The sequence below is a fragment of the Sebastes umbrosus genome, chromosome 4, assembly GCF_015220745.1.
Source record: "Sebastes umbrosus isolate fSebUmb1 chromosome 4, fSebUmb1.pri, whole genome shotgun sequence".
NCBI lineage: Eukaryota > Metazoa > Chordata > Actinopteri > Perciformes > Sebastidae > Sebastes > Sebastes umbrosus.
In genome coordinates this window covers 30165244-30186470 of record NC_051272.1, presented here as the reverse complement: position 1 = coordinate 30186470, position 21227 = coordinate 30165244, and the positions used below count along the sequence as shown (strand labels likewise).

The 21227-nt window shown below is 40.9% G+C and overlaps 3 protein-coding genes across 11 annotated transcripts in view; 2 read left to right on the top strand and 1 right to left on the bottom strand.

Annotated features, from left to right (window-relative positions):
* Window positions 1–125: 125 nt before the first annotated feature.
* Window positions 126–6356, top strand: wee2 (WEE2 oocyte meiosis inhibiting kinase). 5 transcript variants are annotated; one of them, XM_037768586.1, is made up of 12 exons: window positions 126–269; window positions 1491–1832; window positions 1937–2145; window positions 2384–2441; window positions 2789–2982; window positions 3091–3212; window positions 3314–3460; window positions 3558–3662; window positions 3742–3827; window positions 4541–4711; window positions 5580–5728; window positions 5873–6356. In XM_037768586.1, exons 2-12 carry the CDS (start codon window positions 1506–1508, stop codon window positions 6036–6038), a joined length of 1734 nt encoding a protein of 577 aa, XP_037624514.1. In that variant the 5' UTR covers window positions 126–269; window positions 1491–1505; the 3' UTR covers window positions 6039–6356. The 5 variants fall into 5 exon arrangements, with proteins under 5 accessions (XP_037624514.1, XP_037624515.1, XP_037624512.1 ...); XM_037768587.1 differs by having other exon boundaries at window positions 176–269; window positions 1441–1832; XM_037768584.1 differs by having other exon boundaries at window positions 249–269; window positions 1314–1832.
* A 1514-nt stretch (window positions 6357–7870) lies between these two features.
* On the top strand, window positions 7871–12600 carry bida (BH3 interacting domain death agonist). Of its 2 annotated transcripts, none has more exons than XM_037768623.1 (4): window positions 7871–8027; window positions 8856–9137; window positions 10557–10690; window positions 12020–12600. In XM_037768623.1, exons 2-4 carry the CDS (start codon window positions 8867–8869, stop codon window positions 12212–12214), a joined length of 600 nt encoding a protein of 199 aa, XP_037624551.1. In that variant the 5' UTR covers window positions 7871–8027; window positions 8856–8866; the 3' UTR covers window positions 12215–12600. The 2 variants fall into 2 exon arrangements, with proteins under 2 accessions (XP_037624551.1, XP_037624550.1); XM_037768622.1 differs by having other exon boundaries at window positions 12017–12600.
* Window positions 12601–14299: 1699 nt separating this feature from the next.
* The window catches only part of bcl2l13 (BCL2 like 13), a 20119-nt gene continuing 13191 nt past the window's right edge, over window positions 14300–21227 (bottom strand). For 3 of the 4 annotated variants that reach the window (XM_037768591.1, XM_037768595.1, XM_037768593.1), the window contains exon 7: window positions 14300–16261. In XM_037768591.1, the coding sequence (XP_037624519.1) occupies window positions 15275–16261 (987 nt within the window). In that variant the 3' untranslated portion in view covers window positions 14300–15274. The remainder of the gene's footprint in view (window positions 16262–21227) is intronic. The other variant, XM_037768592.1, reaches the window with a different exon arrangement.

Here is a 21227-nt window from a genome sequence, read left to right as displayed (position 1 = left end):
ATATGTTATATATATATATTTTTTATATTTTTATTATATAGATTTTTTTTATAGATTTTTTCATAGTTTTATGGCAACGCTGCATAAAGTTGTTTACTCCATTAACAGACTTGTTAAAGTCAGGTTGTGTGGTTTATGAACCGTTCAGCCAATCAGAGAGCTGGATGTGTTCCCATAGGGCATCACTGGCTGGCACAGTTTGCTTAAACAGGAAGTAATTTGCATACAGGGCGCGAAATTCAAGCGTGGTGGCGGAGGCGACGTGTTTAGTGAGTATATGTACATGATAAACACACATTATTACTCAAAGTTAAATGACATACTCATGTGTACGTTAATGACACGTTATGTGAAGCACCTGTTAAGCTTTCAGATAAGTCTGCAGGTAACAAACATCACAGCATGACTGAGTATGCTGCTTTTCAATTGGCCTACATGATTTGGTTGGTCTTAAAAAAGTAAAAGGTACTATTGACTTAATGATTCAATTATAGGACTTCTGTTGTGGTAGTGTAAGTAAACAGTGAGCTTATAGTAGTGGCATTGTATCATACTGGATATATGTAGGCCTACTGGTTTAGAGATTAAGCATAATTTGCAACAGACATGTTTTGTTTCCTCTTATTTTCCAAAAGCCACTTAAATGCAGGGCAAATAATCTAACTCAGGGGTTCTCAAACTGTTTTGGGCCAAGGACCCCTTAAAGGGGAGAACATTTTCCAAGGACCTCATAAAACCGTAACACCGATTTGTACTCTTAGATGCCATTGGAACTATTTGTATTCCAAAACTTTTCAAACCTAAATACTTCAGATTGTTTGATTGTTTGACTGTTTGATAGAGATAAACACAAACACATTTCAATTTGAATTGAAATTTGAATCATGTTAATACCACTTTTGTTTTGCTTTGTAGCACATTCTAGATGCTTTGTAATCAGATGTTGCTTTAGCTTGGCCAGCTTCATGGCTTTGTTTGCTAGCACCTGAAGACCCGTGATGCATTTTGGTCTACTAGTTTGGGTTTAGCGTCACTTGACGATGTATACTGACTTAAATATTTCTCCATGTTCACCAGCTAGTTAGCTGGCTAATAAGCTAAGCAGCAGCAGGAACAGTTCGTTGCCCCCTGAGGGAAGTAACTGATTCATGACAGATTGACGAGATGTGTCATAATCATATCAGAGTTTCTATTGGCCCAGAGCTAACGTGGTTGGGAGTAATGGATTCAATACGCTTGTTTTATTTGTGCAAATGGTCCCCATCTGTAGATATGTACTTTTTAATGATACAGCACAATTTTATAATTTATAGCCAATTATTTCGCGGACCCCCTGACAGAGTGCCACGGACCCCTGGGGGTCCCCGGACCCCACTTTGAGAATCACTGATCTGATGCATAACATCAATTCCAAATTTATACGGTACAGTATTTTTGCAGGCAAATGCAGGATTAAGGGAATTTTAAGGGAAACCTTTGCCAAATCTCAGGCCCCAAGCATAGCGATGCTGTTTGAAGAGATCAGCCAGCAGCTGGACTTCTCTAGCTGTGGAGAGCAGGGGAGCAGCAGTGGCAACAGCTCTGATGACTACACCTCCAGGATCCACAGTCCCAGGATCCACAGTCCCGGGATCCACAGTCCCGGGATCCACAGTCCCAGGATCCACAGTCCCAGGATCCATAGTCCCAGCAGCTCTGCGTGCAGGACACCCAGGGTGCAACGCCACCGAAGTAGAAGCAACACCTTATGTTCCCCTTTACAGTGCACCAGCCCCATACCTTACGCTTCCTGGAAGAAACTGAGGCTCTGTGACTCTCCCAGCACACCCAAGGTGGGGAGTAATTCAGACTGATTGTGCCCATGTGGTCTCTTATATTAAACCAGTTTAACTTCAGTGGGATGAATTACATTTCTCTCTTTTTTCCCCCCCTGTAGAGCCTACTATCGAAGTCGTCCCAGCCTTGCTCCAGCTCTAAGATAGTTCGCCCTCCGAGGTCCCTGCGTTTCGCCTCAGCCGCCGCTAGCCACATCAAGGCACCTTGTGTCAATGTGAATCCTTTCACATCTGACAAAGTCCGCCGGAACAGCGAGCAGCAGTGGAAGAACCGCTGTAGGAGTGATGATGATGAGGATTATGGACACAGGTGCTTTATGCTGTAATTTAGAACATCACACAATACATGGATGTGTAGGTGTCACAGTAAGAACTATTTTTAAACCAGCAAACATTTGAATGTCTTCATTGGTTGGTAGATTCCCCACACAGCGCACTGAGGGTGAAACAGTTTGCCCTTACACACAGGCCTGACTTTTTAATCCCTTACTAATGTAGTTTTGGTCAGAGTATCTAAAGGTCTAAGGGCCCTTTTTTTTATCTTTCAGGTTGAAACACAGCCTAACGTCATCTGAGGAGGATGATGAAGCCTTTCTCCCACCAAAGGTACAACTATTTTTATCAGTGCTTTTCTGGTGGATGTAACCCTCCCTCTCAGATGCTCCTGATATGATTTCATCATCATGCTTTGTCATCTTCGTCTGCCTCCTCCTCACTTCTTGCTTTGTCCAAAATAACATGCTGCCAGTCCTACTTCCGGGATTTCTCAAAGGAATCTCCAACAACAAAAAAAAAAAGATCTGTCATAATCTCTTCCTCGCGGAAGTGCTACCATATTTGGTGACGCATCATAGAAAAACACCCCGGTTCTCCTGGCTGTAATCAAACTCAAAACTGAACTCTGTGACGTGTTGTTCCTTCTTTAGAAATGTCTTTGGTTTTTTTACCACAAGGCCCTCCGTCTGTTTATCTGGCAGAGGCGAGCTGTCCAAGCCTTCATGCTGTCACGCTATGAGAGTGAGTTCCTGGAGCTGGAGTGCATTGGCGCGGGGGAGTTTGGGGCAGTGTACAAGTGTGTGAAGAGGCTGGATGGTTGCTTGTACGCCATAAAACGCTCTCGCCGACCCCTGGCAGGCTCTGCCGATGAGTGAGTCAGCAGCATGTCGCTCTGTGCCAGAGAAGGATCAGGCCACTTTTGAATTCTGTTCCTGAATTGATCAAATATATCTGTGACCATGTTCTTATTTCCTCTCAGGCAGCTGGCCCTAAAGGAAGTGTATGCGCATGCTGTTCTTGGGCACCACCCACATGTTGTCCGCTATTATTCAGCATGGGCAGAAGACAATCACATGATTATTCAGAATGAATACTGTGATGGTAGGTTTCTCCTTTCACTACCTAAAGCACAAATTTAAATGAAATAACTTCAGGTGAACTAGATTGAATTATGTTTGATACCGTTAATGTGTGGGCGCCAGGTGGGAATCTCAGTGATGCCATTGTGACGAAGGAGGTGCAGGGTGAGCTGTTTTCAGAGGCCGAGTTGAAAGATCTGCTCTTACAAGTGTCTATGGGGCTCAAATTCATCCATAGCTCAGGCCTCGTACACCTGGACATCAAACCAAGTGAGCCTCACTGAGCAATTCTCAGTCTGCATTTCTTATATTGTTCCATCCAACCCTGAAGTCTGCTAAAAACCTGCCCTGTTTCAACTCTTTGTAGGTAATATATTCATTTGCCAACGTCCCAGCACAAGTGCAGCAGGTGAAGGGGAGAGTGAGGAGGAAGATGACAGAGGCACTTCAGCAGGAGTCATTTACAAAATTGGTATTATAGTTAACATTGGATACATTTCTACCTTTTTAAATGTTTGTTTGCCGTCAAGTCTGATTCTTGTTTTCTGCAGGGGATCTGGGTCATGTGACGTCAACCAACAGTCCTCAAGTTGAGGAAGGGGACAGCCGCTTTCTGGCCAGTGAGGTCCTGCACGAGGTAAAAATGTCGCACAGAAATTAATGTTAAAGGAAAAGTAGGCTTAGGTACTGAGTTGGTTGAACCTCACTGTGGGTTAAAGGAACAGTGTGTAACATTTCGAGGGATCTATCAGCAGAAATGGAATATAATATTCACAACTATCATTAGAGTATAATAAGCTAAAACTAAGAATCATTGTGTTTCGTTAGCTTAGAATGAGCCCTTCATATCTTCATAGGGAGCGGGTCCTCTTCACGGAGTCCGCCATGTTGCTCTGCCATGTTTCTACAGTAGCCCAGAATGGACAAACCAAACATTGGCTATAGAGAGAACCTTTTGGGTTTTTACATCACCTGAAGGCCACCATAATTCTCTGACACGCTTGTGAAACTGCGGCAACCTGACGCAGAGTACAAAACCGTGGTGCCGCCAGCTGCCGCCTGACTTCAGTTGCTCAACTAAAGTAGTGTTATTATTGTGAGGATGGCCTCTGAGCGAGGCAAACAGCATTACCACGGTTTTGCACTCGGTGGCTCACGTTACCACAGTCTTGGAAAGGGCGGAGTGAGCGGAGGGGTACTCAGTTGGTTGCGAACTGCAACCACACCACTAGATGCCACCAAATTCTACACACCATACCTTTTAAAGAAAACAATCTAAAATTCAGAGTTCAAGCTGTAGTTGCATTGTTTCAAGTGTTCATTTCAGCTGTCCGTCTCTCTGCTCCCCAGGATTACAGCCACCTGCCCAAGGCAGACATCTTCGCTCTGGGCCTTACGGTCCTGCTGGCAGCCGGCGCTCCTCCTCTGCCTCAAAATGGAGCAGAGTGGCACAGCCTGAGAGAGGGGCAGCTCCCCAAACTGCCAAAAGAGCTATCACCTCCCTTCAGAGGCCTACTTCAGGTGCTCTTATTTCTGGGCTGATTGTTCTTGTTAAAGCTGACATCGATAACTTTGAGCAAATATTATAAAGTTATTTTTATAAAACTGACTATATCCTGACAATAGTGCATGAGACAGATAATCTGTGAAAAAAAATGATATACCTCTGTGTCCTAGTGTTCCTAATGGCAGTGGCAAGATTCCACCGAAGGAAAACAACCATCAGTGCCGAGCAGTCTCTGGGAATCTGTCAATCATTGCTCGCGAAACTCGCAAACTCTGATCAAACTGCCAAACTAGGCAGCGCTGATCAAATATGAATCAATCAATCTTCTCTTACTTTAATGGCCATTTCTCGCATAACGTTTTCAGAAACGTATGTTAGTGTACTGTTTAGATGTAAAATGAGAAAGTTTGCTCCGGCTGGTGGGCGGTGCTTAGTTTTGTCTCGACTGTTTTCAACATGGCAGCCGGGTCACAAACTTTCTCATTTTACCGCTAAACGGTACTACAATAATTTGACAGTTTGATCGGAGTTTGCATGTGCTGGCTCAGAGACAGCTCAGCTCTGATTGGTTGTTTTTGTTCGGGCACGGTGGAAACTTGCAAATGCCATTAGGAGCACTAGGAGGAGGCAGAGGAGCATTGTTTTTTTCACAGATTATCTGTCTCCTGCATTACTGTCAGGATATAGTGACAGTTTTATAAAAATACGTTTTTATCATATTAGCTCAAAGTTACCGACTGCAGCTTTAAGTTGTTTAATTATATTAGATTTAAATATTCAAAGAGATTTGCAGCTACCTGTGTGAATGCTATTTGTATGTAGTGACAAAAAGCACTTGTCACTAGAATAGCTTGTTGAAAATACCTTTTTTATTTGTGTCAGTCGTTGCTGGATCCAGACCTGACGAAGCGGCCATCTGCCAGGGAGCTTTGCAAGCACACAGTCTTGAGGGATGAGAGGACTGGGAGGGTGGCCGCTCAGCTACGCCAAGAGCTCAATGTAGAGAAGTTCAGGACAGCCATGCTTGAAAAGTAAGAGGGGAAAAAATAAAGGATAATTTAACCTCTATCCCCAGTTCTGGGTTTCAGGCCCCTGTCTTCTTCATTCATACATTCATTAGTACTTGCATGCTGATGCCAGTTAAAAGAATTCACTTATTTCCATTTTCTCCACAGAGAGCTCCAGGAGGCTCGTGAGGCAGCTTTGTCACCCAATCAGAACCTCTTTCCTGGGCTGAACCCCCTTGCTCAGATGGGGTCCCTACCCAGAGCAGGAAGGAGGCTTGTTGGTGGGAAGACGGCACGATCCATGAGCTTTGGTTGCCCAGGTTACGGGGTGTGATGGGACGAAGTGATGACCACATGCCTGTCCTTTGCTCTGATCATGTGACTCCTCCTGCAACTAGGCTGTGGTAAAATGTAGCATGTCTCTAGGAGAAGACAGTGTGACAAGATTTCCTATACAACAAAGATTTTGATGGAAATAACTGGATGGACAATACTATGTGAGTCTTCACAGGGGTGCAGAGCTGTGGACCGCATTGGTTTTAAAGGACTTTATCTGACTGACTCAAACACTTTTAAAGTGATTTTCTGTAACCGCTGCAGACCAATGTACTTTTTAAAAACTGTAAATAAACATTTTATGCATTTTATCAAATGGATTTCCTTTTTTCTTATCTGATTTAGCTCTAGCAACTCTTGTCATGTACATTGTTATCCAAAAAGCACATTCAAATAGGCTGTTGGGACAAACCACACAGGGACTTTCCAGTGGTATGTTGCTCTTATCTAGAACTGCAGCCAACTGTGTGAATGTGTTATGTGGAATAGTGACTAATGTTGTTAGAGCAGGTCATGGGATTACACTGTTTATGGCAATACTGTAATTTGCTTAATCTTTGTATTCAATTGTACTTGCACTGATTTAGGTGTTTCTTGGGTAGGTCACATCTATCCAAAGTGACATAGCTATCAGTAAAGTAAAAACTGTTGTAACTAGATGAATCAGACACACTGGAGACACTCTTTCCTATGCCTTGGCAATTAGAGGAAGACTATTTTAATTTTTCCTTTCTGTTCCAACTGCTTATTTATCTCCAGTGTGGTTATCTGATTTTGTGGAGTTTCTGTTTTATGTGTGGAGTGGACTCACAGAGTAATGAAGTTTGATTTCCGACCGTTCTTGAAGGCATCATGAGGCCAGAGAGGGGCGTCACTTGATGTCGCAGATGACTGTCTGGCTAGTTAGCTTGCATTACCGCCACCTACTGGACTGGAGGGTGAAGCAGCAGTAGATATATTGGCATGAAAAAAACAACTAAATTCTCTATTTTATTCCTGTTAGAAGAGAATAGGGTAATTTCCATGATTATCTGTCCAAGTAAATTCTCCAATGTAATATTATGTTTTTCATTAATTAGCTAATTTCTTTCAAAGGTCTTTTTATTAATTGTCAATAATCAATAGAACAGTCACTATACAGGGAAAGTTCATTTTTGTTTTCCTGAACAACAATCACCCGTGACACAACACATCAATCTATCATACCTGACAAAAACATACACACAGACAGCCACAGCTGGCCACAAAGGACCTAACTGATTCTCAATCATGGATACATAAAATTCAAATTGTAGAGAATACAACACAGGGACAGTATCCGCAAATAAGTCCTGAAATAATAATAATAATAATAATAATAATAAGAAGAAGAGAAAAAAATGAAAATAAAAATGTAAAATATATATATACTTATATATATACATTCATACATACATATACACATATACATACCTATATACACACACATATACATATGCATACATACACATATACATATACACACATACATACATATATATACAAATATTTAAAAAATAAATAATAATAATAATATTACAGATAATAATGATAATAATGAATAAATAAATGATCAATAATTAGTTCTGATATGAATTCCCTTCTTTCTTCATCATACCTGTTACAGTCTATCACTACATGTTTTCCAGTTCCAACTGCACATAAATAGAGTTTAAAAATATTATAAAATGTAACCATTTAATGTGATAAACTAAAAATGCTCCAGTCTGTGGTTGAGCGCTGCAATAAGAACCAGATGTGAGCAGAGTGGCCTGCAGGAGGCGTCACGTGAAGTGGATGCAGCTGCAGACAGACACAGTAGGTTTTAAAGGTCCTCCCACTAAACTCACATATCTGCACAACAACAGCATCAGAGTCCGCTGATGTTGTTTATTGTGCATCTGCCGGTGCTCGATGGCGCATCTCTGACCGACAGCTACTTGTTATTTACCGGCATTAAGAAACAAATGTGAGTAAAACTACCCAAACTGTCCAGACTAATTCAGCGACAATCTCCAGTTTTACTTTTGCTTAACTTGATGCTCTGAAGTTAACCTGAGTTCATGTAGCCTAGGTAACTTAAGTTAGCTTTAGCTTGTTTCCAGCTAACGTTAGCTTAGCTTAGCTGATGTTTCCTCTGGTTTGTAGTTTATAAAGTTGTTGTAAATAACCTTAGTGCGTTAGTTTACTCACTCTCCTCTGTGATGTAACTTTTGTGAGTGGGTTAAACTAAGTGAGTTTGTTTGTTTCATCACTTATCTAAGTGATCTCCTCATCATTGCTTCTTTTTATAATATGTTTATTGGGTTTTCTTATTTTCACAAACACAATAAGAATACAAAAAAACAAAAAAACAACAACAAACAAACAAACACTGGTACAGCTCAGATCAAAACATGTATATAGGAGGTGATAGGAAATAGTCCATAGTGCAGGAAGTCACAGGATATATGAGTTCATGTTCAGGAGACTCCTTCTGAGATAATGGAGGAGAGATCAGGTCCAATTCAGATAGGGCTATATAATTCATATAATTCAGATAGGGCTATATAATTCATATAATTCAGATAGGGCTATGTAATTCATATAATTCAGATAGGGCTATATAATTCATATAATTCAGATAGGGCTATATAATTCATATAATTCAGATAGGGCTGCCAGATATTGTGGAACTGATGTACTTTGGCATGTAGAATATTTGTGATATATTCCAAAGGGACCATCTCAAATATCACTTTTCGCCAGATCCTCATCATTGCTAACCTTACCCTCATGTTTCTTGTCTAAATTAAAGAGAGATTCTCGATGGAGGACCTTGGGGATCTGACCAGTGGGCAAACCGCCGCCCTAGTCATGTTGGCCTTCCTTCAAGCTGACTGTAGCGCTGCTGCAGAGTACCAGAAGGAGCTGCTCTCTCTGGGCAAGGACTTCCATCATCTGACCCGGGACATCAACTCCAATGGTCCCAGGATAGACGCTACGGAAGACGGAGACCTTGAGACTGATGGTCACCTGGCCAGCAGCATCACAGCTGCTCTAGGTGATCTCCAGCCTTCAGTGGAGCTGCAGTGGCCCGGTGAGTAGCTGATTCAGTGTAATAGACCACATAACACAGGTGATAAAAGATAAGATAAGAGAAGATAAGAGAAGATAAGATATTCCTTTATTAGTCCCGCAGTGGGGAAATGTGCAGTGTACAGCAGCAAAAGGGATAGTGCAAAAAACAAGATGCTAACACAGTAAAAAAAAGAGCTAAACAAAGTGTAACAAAATATGAACTATTTCAATAGAAGGAAGTATAAAAATAAGAACAGTATTGACAATAAACAGACTATTAACAAAATTGCACAAGTGGAAAATGATATTGCACAGTGAGAATGAATGAAATTCCACCTGAAAATATCACGTTTTTGGTGTGTATGTATATTATAGAGTCAGTTTCATACTAGCACACCACAAACTCTGGTATCAAATCAGTTGCGTCACGGTTATCCCCCAAGGCTTGTTTGTGGCTGATGCTTCTGAAAGCAAACTGTATACCCTTTATGCTAGATGTGTCAAAACAGATGCAAACATGCCCTTCTAAAAACAGCATGAGGTGACTCAAACTCAAACCTGTTTAGTTTAACACGCCTGTTGTTTACTTGTGTAATGTAAAAGTTATCCCACTTTATTACAGTTAAAGTTGTTTCCAGTTATAGTAATGAAACAACCTGTGACTTAAAGTGAAAGCAGGAAGTGAAAGCTGTAAACCATTACATCCAATTAGTGACTCAGTTGAAGCAAACTCATACTTCACACACCTCACTTGATGACTGCAGGCCCGGCTTAAAGCGTAGGCCATATAGGCGGTCACCTAGGGCACCACCTTCTAGAGGGGCACTGGTCGACCTCTAAAAATAATAATAATGATACATTTTTTTTTTAAACGCTGATGGGTGCCCTTCCTCATTTTCTGCATTGAGGTAACAAATTAACAAATAAAGAAAGAAAGAAAGAAATACACTTTCCAACCCTGTATCTCTCTTTCTCACCCTTTTTTCATCTGCCCGGCTGCACTAATTTGTTAATAAAAGTGTTAATTGTAGTGAAACTGACTAAACACGTTTAAGCCAACAATATCAAGGGCCGATTGTTTATTTATATTATAATGAATACAGTTATTTATGAAAATAAAAATATAATTTTTTGTCTTAAAACCATTGTGATGTCTGATGTGTGTTGTGGTTTAAGGGGCTAGTGTTAGGGTTCTGGGACCCTAACCTTGGGATTACTGTATGCTTTTTAAACCTCTATTATCAAATTATATCTGCCACAGAGGTAAAATGGGTCATATTGAAGTCCAGATTATTAAAATAGATTAAATGAAGGTTCGTTGCTGTATGTTAGTTTATGGAAACTTATATTTCTTCCACTTTCATTGCTATTGAATCTAGAAACAAACGTTATGTTCACTGAAGTTTACTGATGCTTGGACAATCTTGTTTTCCTGTAGGGAACCATGGAGAGGCAGCAGACTTTCAGCAGATTGCAGAAGGGCTGAGAGAAATTGCAGACCAGCTGGAACAGAACGTCGTGGCTCAGGCTACCCGGAACCTGAGCAGGAACATAGCAGCCTCCCCATCTGACGTGAGTCGGCTCGGAGCACAGTAAATGTTGATGTTGTGATGGTCATTGTCTGGAATAGATGGGACAAACTCCTTAGTTTATAATCCAACGCAAAGTTACCAAGAGGCAGAAAACCCCCGAACTGCTGTGTACAGAGATCATTGCATCCAGGTTTTTTTTCTTTTCTTGGTAAAATGATGATGATGATTATTAATCTGTTATTAAATTGGTCCATGGTTTCCACTAAGAGAACTTTTTAGCTGAGGCAGTAAGCCAACCGGGTACTGACACAACATGTTTTGTGATCAATTCAGTTAGTACATGATGGCCTAAATCACAGGTGCCTTAAAACCCACCTGCTGAACACAGTAGGGCTCATTTCCAGTCATACCAAATTTGCATAATTCCAAGACTATTTAGGGACCCCAGTATGTAGAAATATTCAAATACACCATATTTAGAATAGGTGAAAATAACACATTTATGCTGCATTCTAAAACCTGCATTGTTTTTGCCCAAAACTGCATGTGATTATCATAAAGTGTGTAAGTCTGTAAAGGGGAGACTCGTTGGTACACATAGAACCCATTTTCATTCACATATCTTGAGGTCAGAGGTCAAGGGAACCCAGTGAAAATGGCTGTGTCAGTTTTTCCTCACCAAACTTTAGTGCAAGTTTGGAGCATCATTTAACTGCGTTTAAGCATTAATTCGTTAAAGGAATTAGTGGCATTAAAACAAATTTGCGTTAACGCGTTATCACATTAACTTTCACAGCCTTAGCAATCATGTATTTCAGCCAAAGAAAATAATGACTGGAGAAAAAAGGGCTCATCACTGAATATAAAATAGATGTATATTTTTTGCTAGAGGAACTACACATTTGAGTTCTGAAATTATGCGATGTACATGTGTATATACTGAGATTTGCAAGATTAAACTAATTAAATTAGAATTATTGAAGAGTTTAAATGGTTTGTAGTAACCAATTTCCTTAATAGCCCAACCTATTTATTTGTTAGATAAATCAATGCCCGCTTTTGCAAATGTTTTATTAGCACTGCAAAATAAGAGAAGTTAACAAGTTTGTGTGTGTGTATAGATTTCTGCATTAATGAATTGAACACCATTTTGTATCCAGTTTACACCTAGATGTTTGTGACACAAGTGCTAAATCAAAACCTAAAAGGATTATAGACATAAGTTATACACGCCCTAGTAAGAAGATGCATCCAGTTGTGTTGTTACTGATTACAAATTAAGTAAGATGACCTATAACAGTTGCAATAACCTAAAGTGTTGTCTTCATGTAGTGATTGATCCCTTTTGTTCGTTTGTGCTCTCCAGCAGTGGAAAGACCACCTCACCCGGGAGGTGGAGAGGGCGATGAGGCAGGGTGTGGGTCTGGAGCATCTACCCCAGGAGCGAGTCATGGTGGCGCTCACCCTCACCCTGGTGAAGGGAGTGTGCGAGCAGGCCCCTCGGCTGCTGAGAAACCTCTTCAACTCCGCGCTGCAGTACCTCACCCCCGCGAGGGCCAGGTGACTTCAGAGCTGCGGGGCTGAGAGGAAATTACTGAGAAACGTGCGGCAGGAAACGGCTCAATCTGAAACCAGCATCTGCTCCTCATGACCAGTCGTCTGTGAAAGGAGCTGCGTTGACCCTACAGCAGTAAAAAAAACACTTTTCAAACAAAGGGAAGTGACGATGAATTATTTCAGTTGACAGTCTTATTTTGAAAACGGGAAATAGAAGGTTGAGTTTGACACTTGAATTTATTCCATTACTTAATGTGATCTGTGTGCTCTTGCTTAAAAAATTTATCTTTATACTTGAAATACATGATTATTTTTGTATTTGATTATTTTTTGTTTGTCATATACATGTATGGCTATTATATAGTGTCATTTGATTAAATGTTTTTCCCGGAATGAGTTGTGATTTCAATCTTAAATATTGTGGGATTATATTTTATATTTATTAGTGTGTTGATCTTTGGCAATGCAACATTTTAATTGACATACTTAAGCATTTGAACAAACCACGACAGAAAAGGTTCTCAAATATTTTTTTTTATTATTATTCTCATCTCAAACAGTGTATTGTAGGAAACTCAAGGTACAAAGTGTCATGTTTGGAACCTTTTGAAGCCATCCATCCTTCGCTGTACTTTCTAACAGTTTCCCTTTGAAAGCAGGCAGAGTCCATGAGTATTACTATGTGTAACACTGACTGACAAACATGGAAACATCCTTTCTGTGTCAAAGAAGAATATCTGTTCAACACCCATTCATGAATTTCTCATCGTGATAAAACTCACCACAATATCCCCAAATTCTCAAAGAGAAAATATTTGAGTGGTGAGGCAGCAGTGAGGACAAAACTTAGTTTGTCACCTTTTAATCATGTATTACCGAGGACGACCAATGACTCAATGACATCAAAGGGCAGGAGAACAATATGGTCTAAACTTAATGTGGGGGAGGCCAGGGGACATTCCACTATAACAGTTCAGTTTCTATTTTAGACCTATAAGGAATATTTGCTCACTAGTAACTGCAGAGATTCCCTTAGCAACACAAGAGGTTGAATGTTACTTTGAAACCAAATCTTTATAATAGCATTCTCTATGCATATGTGAAACACGTCGATGCTGTTTTGATTGTCGCTGAAGAACACATTTTTGCCTTTCTACTCGAGGGTGTGGAGTATTGATTGTTGAAATCCTAACTGGACAGATGCAATTGTCATTGGAAAGTTGTGGCAAGAATCAGGTACATTATAAGCAATGGAGCAGTAATAGTGAAAGGTACAGCAAAAATATGACTAAAGACACCAGGCAGAAAAAAAGTAAAGCTGGGAAAAAATGCAGAAAAAAATGGTGGAGTAGCCTATCCAGTAAATTCAATCAGGAAATCCATTTACATTAAAGGAATTACCGAGTTTATGTACTGCTGTTCCTGCTACTCTCCTTATCTGGAGTAATATTGCTCACTTTGGCTTGGTAAACATAAGCAGTGGCTGACATGTTCCTGTTTAACTAATGCAAACAGTTTACACAAGGACTCGGGTATCTTTAAAGAGGACCTATTATGCTTATTTTCAGGTGCATACTAGTATTTGGGGTTTCTACTAGAACATGTTTACATGCTTTAATGTTTAAAAAACATACCGGCTGTGCTGCAGCACCTCTTTTCACCCTCCACCTTTCGGAAAGCCCAGTCTGCTCTGATTGGTCAGCTGGCCCACTCTGTTGTGATTGGTCAACCGAACCAAACTCTTCGAACTGTGCTCGAACTAGCTTTGTTTGAAGGCGTGCCAAACTAGCCGCTAGGCAAAGTGTGTTGCACGGTGACATCACCAAATTACGGAAAAAAAGGCGGGACTTCAATCAAGGTGTTTCAGGCAGTTCAGGAGCACTGTTTCTGTGGGGGAGAGTAACTCCCTTTGGTGTGGACTTTGGGCTGCGTAACTTTGCTGACCTTTTACATGCACAGAAAACTATAAAACACACTAAAGGAAAGGGAAAAAGCACAAAAGCATAATAGGTCCTCTTTAACAGTACTGTATGACACTTTATACTGTGTGGATACAGTGGGAAAATCCCATTGCCACAGAATTAATACCTTGTTACTTGCTGTATTTATTCAGACTTGCATACGGATGATGGCAAAAGAATGACTCAAGAATTTTAAGTATATCAGCATGCTTGATGTATCATTCCTACAAATGCAGCAGCAGTACTCTACTTTAGGACACATTTAAATACTTCCATCCATTCTTAGGCAAAATCTTTAATGTTTCATACAAGAAAAACTAAAATATGCTGCATGTAAATAATACAAATCCTTTGTGCAATATGGAAAGATGGAACATTAATCTAACCTAGTATGCCTGTTCTGTGTCATAAGCAGTTTCAAACTGACACGTAAAATCATAATACTGGTTTCTTTTCCATATCGTACATTTGGTTTGTTAATCGGAAAAGAATCGGAATACCTCATCACAGTTAGTGTTAGTGGGGGAAATATAAATAAATGCCACTTTGCTGCATAGAAAAAGAGGAAGCTAGAAAACCGTGTGTCTCGCAACAACACTAAGTGTGGGCTTTGAGGTTTACTTTAGCGCAGTGGGCATCGTCAGTGAATTTCCCATGAAGTTACTCTGACTCAAATGGTACAAAACAGACACCACAGAAACCAAAACTAGCAGAAGAATCCACAAACTTTCCATTGTAAGAGATGAAGGGCAGGAGTCTTAGGAATTTCACCACAAAATTACAAGTTAACCCAAAAGAATTAAGAGAGAAGAAAGACATGGAACATAAGGAGAACAGTGAAGTGCATCGTTTTCCCCTTTCTGACCTGGTGCAGTGCAGCAGCCAGATACTCCCAGCAGTAAGGTCGTGGATGAGATTTTGGTTTGCTGGGGGGCATTTTCACAGATTTTAAACCTTCAAAAAGGATAGATAAAAAAAAAAAAAATGCAGCCTCATTTAATAAATGCAACACACTTCGTGAGAACAGTCCCACCATGTGTGTACTAATACATTTATATCTACCTTAACATTGTAATTTGCATTCTCCTCCCCTGGGAAAGATTTCTTTACTTCCTCCTGTAGCTTATGACACCGTATGCCATTACAGCAGCGAGGACCACCAGTGCAGCGCCTCCATAAAGCAGCTCTGGGAGATCTGATTCTGGCTCCAGCTGCACTGGAGGCTCCTCAGCTGGGGATTCTATAGGGGCCACTGCAGCCGGCTCTGCCACAGTCTCTGGTTCTGGCTCCTCCGACTGGGGAGGCACTGCGACGGGCTCTGGCTCCTGTTCTGGTTCTGAGGTGGCTTCAGGCTCTGCTGGGGTTTCCTTGGCTTGAGATGGGGTTGCCACCTCAGCAGGCACTGGGGCGGTGGCAGCAGCTGGTTCTGGCTCAGGCTCCGGTTCTACTGCAGGAACAGATAAAGGAGCTGCAGGTTCTGGTTCAGCAGCAGCTTCAGGGACCAGGGGAGGCAGCTCTGGTTCTAAGACGAGGGGAGGCTCTGCCGACAAGCTTGCAGGCGTCTCTATTACAACTGGGTCTTCTAATGAAAGCAGGGAGGCCGGGGCCGTGGAGTCGGCGTCAGCTGACACTGGAACAGGTGGAGTCTGCTCCCTATATTCTTCTCTGAGCGCGGCCAGGTCACTCTCCGTGCCCAAAACGCTCATCATGCTTTCGTCTATTGCTCCGATTTCGCCTCCTTCCTCGAGCAGCTCGGCGTCTTCGCGCTCGACGTGGACAATGTCAGAGTTTGAGGAGTTGTTTTCGCTGCGCTCCTCGGCCAGAGCTACGCCCTCGTTGCTGTCCAGGCTCTTGATGTCTTCGGGGTCCATCGCAGCAACCTGTGCCCAAGACTCGTGGCCGGCGAGAGACACAGGAAAGCTTTCTGTCTGCCAGGAGCTCTGCTCACTGCTGTTGTCTCCAGTGCAGAGCAGCGAGGAGGGGGGACTGAGCTGGTCAGGATGCTGGTCCCCTGACAGGATGTAAATGTCGTTGCTGTCTTCAGCAATGGTCACACCTCGCTCCTCCTCTGACTCGAGGATGAATATCTCACCCTGTGGTAGACAGACAGAGACAGAGATGGTATCAACATTCTGTATACTGTAAACTAGGTGAGTAAAGAAGGCTGAGGCGATATTGAAGAATTTGGGGTAATAGTTGGAAACGTTAGTTATTATTTTTAGGGCTGTCAAAGTTAACACGTTAAAGCAAATTTGTTTTAACGCCCAGAGTGAAGATACTGGTATGAATAACCATGTCATACTATCTTGTCGAGAAGGACGCTAAATAACGCTCCAAACTTGTGCTAAATTTTGGCTGGGAAAACTGGCATGGCCATTTTCAAAGGGGTCCCTTGACCTCTGACCTCAAGATATGTGAATGAAAATGGGTTCTATGGGTACCCACGAGTCTCCCCTTTACAGACATGCCCACTTTATGATAATCACATGCAGTTTGGGGCAAATCATAGTCAAGTCAACACACTGACACACTGACAGCTGTTGTTGCCTGTTGGGCTGCAGTTTGCCATGTTATGATTTAAGCATATTTTCTATGCTAAATGCAGTACTGTGAGGGTTTCTGGACAATATTTGTCATTGTTTTGTTAATTGATTTCCAATAATAAATAAATACATACATTTGCATAAAGCAAGCATATTTGCCAACTCCCATGTTGATAAGAGTATTAAATACTTGACAAATCTCCCTTTAAGGTACATTTTCAATAGATAAAATAATGTGTGATTAATTTTCGATTAATTACTATTAAATATTTTGATCGATTGACAGCCCTGATATATCGTAAACTAGGTGAGTAAAGGTTGATGATTACTATTTGTCACCCAACACTGCTTTACACCTTAAGTTAGCCTTGCATGCCACCTAGTGGTAAGCAGCTTTTAATCAACAATAGATCTGGAGCCATCTGTAAAGCTCTCCTATTATGTAACACACATATCATATGATCATGTGGGTATGAGTGACCGACTCAGAGGTCAGCTTGCTGAACTAAATACACATTTGACCTCAAAAGATTAAAAATGTCAAACGTTTTTGCCCAAGCTAGTTTTTCATGTCAGCATTTCACATAACTGCAAGGAACAAAAAAAACATTTTAGTATGAGAGTGACCATACCAGCCATATCTTTCCATTTTGCTGAGTGTGTAGTGATGTGATGCTGAATTTACAGTATGTGGCTCAGAAATAGGCCAGTGAGTGTTCACCATGAGCACAAAGGAACGAGACACATACTGACATGCTCACTGTCTGTTGAGATGGGTGAACAAAGAGGTTAATAAGAGGTAGTTTGCTACACTTGATTTTTATCCTCTCACATTGTCCAGCAGCAAAATGTAACATTGCCCACACAACAGCCCTGTGAGTCCAGGTTTAGACTTTAACATCTCTCCTCTTAAAAATCACAAAAGGGCTATCTTATGTCAGAACAACGGCGATATGACTCACTGCGGAGAACACAAAAATGCTGACCCAACCTTTTCTCTTCAGTAGTGGATCCTACTTAATGCTGCTATACCAACAAGACTAAGAGCCATGCTAGCAGCATTGTGAGCCTGTACCTAGGCCCAGCAGTGCTTTGAGCTAAATGCTAACTTAATCATGCTGACATGCTCACAATGACATTGTCAACATGCTGATGTTTGGCAGGTATAATATTTAGAGTTTTAGCATGCTAACATTTGCTAATTAGCACGAAGCACAAAGTACGGCTGAGGCTGATGGGGATGTCACTAGTAGGGATGCACCGATCCAACATTTTCTGTCCCGATACCGATAGAGATACCCGGGCTTTTGTGGGTATCGGCCGATACGGAGTACCGATCCGATACCGGTGTTTAATTAATAAGCTGTATGCCTCACTGTGTGGAAGTGGATAATTCTTCAATGTGTAAAGCAACATCAGGCTTGACTTAAACGTTGCTTTCCCAACTTTGTAAAAGAAAATACATAAGATACAAATTTTGTGAATTGTAACTTATTATTAAAATAGTAAATTGTACACCAGAAAATTAGTAAAAAATCTTCAAAATTAACAGGAGTTACAATTCAATTGTAAACCTTTTTAATGTAGCAACAAAATTCCAGTATATAATGTATATAGTATATAAACATAAAATTGAATTTCATAGATCGGCCTCATTGTCACAGATATCCGATCCAGCTATTTGAGTCAGTATTGGCCCGATAACCGATCCAGTATCGGTATATCCCTTGTCATTAGTTAAGGTATTTGGTCAAAAATCCCAAGTATTGGGCACATTAAATCGTTGATCTGATGATGGTACTAGATGAAAAACAAAAAAATACAGTTCATCCACATAAATATGGTACAAAATTTCACAGCAATCATCCTCTGGGGATCACAAGTGTCTGTATAAAATTTCATAGCAATCCATCGATACTAAAATAGATATTTCAGTCTGGACAAAAGTGATGGACGGACCGACCAACAGAGCAACATGCAAGCCACAGAGCCATATTGGTAGCATAGCTGAAATAGTCACATCTGTCTGAGCAGGCGCATCTAGCAGATGACACAGAAAAAAAATGCCGAACATAGGCTGGGTGTATGATACAACTGAACTGGGTTTACAGATAAACCGAGCTTGTTACATTTTGGATCGGTCATGAGCAATGAGCAGGCTGCTCTGTCGTGTTTCTATGCATGCCACAGAGGTGTGACCTGACCGGACGAGATTCAAACAGACAGTGGGCACCGAGGTGTTTGTGTGTGTGTGTGTGTGTGTGTGTGTGTGTGTGTGTGTGTGTGTGTGTGTGTGTGTGTGTGTGTGTGTGTGTGTGTGTGTGTGTGCGCAGCAGACAGAAAGGTTCTGACAGCAGAGATCAGCTCCCAAGGCAACACTGTCTCATTTGAAAACATGATAATATGTTATTATGTTCTTCACAGAGTGTCCCTGACTGCCAATTTGCATCTGAATTGCATCTATCTGGAAGCATACAGTATGTAAACTATCATTGACCTATGTAAATGTGATTTTTTAAATGACATGGTCAAGCTGTGAAGGTTATTTTTCCTTACAAGGACACTTAGTGGATGCAACGGCAGCTGCATCCAGGGAGGCAGGAAAGAGATTAAATCTAACAGCGCTCCGTCGTTATCCAACATTCGCTTTCTCCGTAAGCTGATTTGCATGCCTCGCCCTCAGGTTACAGGCTCGCTATCAGCTGGGCTGAACGGGACGGGGTTTGCCATGTGGTATAAAATCCACAGCAAAACATTGCCGATGATGGTATTCAGGAACAATAACTATCAACCCTTCCCCTGCATTTACAGTTTACAAGTTTCTGCTGCTACAAAATCCTCACTGATCTAAAAATTTAAACTGACAGTAAACCTCAAAAGGAGGTTAAACTGAGTGCCACAGCAAAAAATTATGTCAATAAAGAATATCAACCCGTAGAGCACAAGCACCACCTATAAACCATTTCTGACACAACTTTTTATGCAGTTTACTGGCTGTCATACAAAACAGCCTAAAGTACATGAAGAACGCAGGACAACTTTGCTATTTAACCAGGTGAAGTCCAAAGCTAGATTCATAGTGATGAACAATAATACAACTTAACATAGAAGGATTCATGAACAAACAACATGTATGAATAAACAACAATTGATTGGAAACAACTTTTAAATCTGCGTCAATACTTTAACAAAAGCATAAATAAATAATGGAAAAAACACACACCTGAATTTGCTCTATATTTGTTCTTCATTTAATGTTGTCCTCCAGCACTGCTGATGTTGGGAAACACACTTACCATTTAAGCGTTGTTCTGTCGAGAGGTGTGTCCCACAGCTCTCCACCCTCACCCCAAGGCAAACACAAACTGTATAAAACAAGTTCACATTCCTGCTGCAGAGCTTAAGGTGCATGCTCTACCTGTCCTTGCTTTACCTTGTCATAGTGCTTCATTGCAACATTATCCTGATCTGACATCAGCACGCCGAGTAACGTAGCAGCTGCCCAAAAGATATCTCTAAACAAACTAAGATTTTATGAGAAGACAACAGCTGCCACATTTTTTGTGACAAGTACTTGCTACATTGCCACATACTGTCAACATGCTGCATCCACTTGCAAATCCAAACATTAGATCTGGGATGTTATAAAGGGGCACACTTTCCACATCAACAACATGTCAAACCCACAGAAATACAAAACTGCAAACGGGTTTTTACAGATTTTCGAATGATTATGTAAACCAGTGACACTGGCTCATATGTACTCTTAACATTTAGGAGGATTATGTCATCACTGTTCCTAAAGGACAAGCGCTGCAAGAGGTCACACAGCAGCAGCTGACTGAGAGGGACTGTTAGACTGCTCATCAGAATGTAATTGTACCTTTAATTCACAGTTGGTTATTTATTATCACCCAGGATGGCTTCGCAGGCTGTGGCCAGTGTTCTTTCACGTTAAGATACATGCAAAGGAAGAATTTTCATCCCCACTAACACAGATCACTTTTTTCACCATGTTTTAAATACTTGCGGTAACTACAATAGCTACAGTACACTTACACCTGTGAGTGCCCACATGTAACCCAGAAGAATACTGACAACCAATGTCACTATTTCATCCATAAATAAGAGATACACACTGTTTAATACATTCTCTTCCTCCGGCTTTTGACTCAATAATGGAAAAGCAAATACATTTTTTGCCATTTATTTATATTCTATCATTATATTTAGACACACTATTTCACCTTAGGTTTCCTACAGACAACTTGAGGACTGAATGAGTTTATGGGACCTGGCATCTCCTTTTTTAAAAACTGATGCAACTATGGGACAATATAGGATTTTATCGCGAATTGCGATAAAAAACTCTCACAATAAGTTGATAGTTGTGAATTTCCATTATCAGGATAATCGTGAATTTCCTCACGAATAACTAGAAAAAGCTGTCTAGCTCATTATCAAAGTAGAAAATGAAATATTTAACATGATTTAAAAAATACAGGAATTATCATGC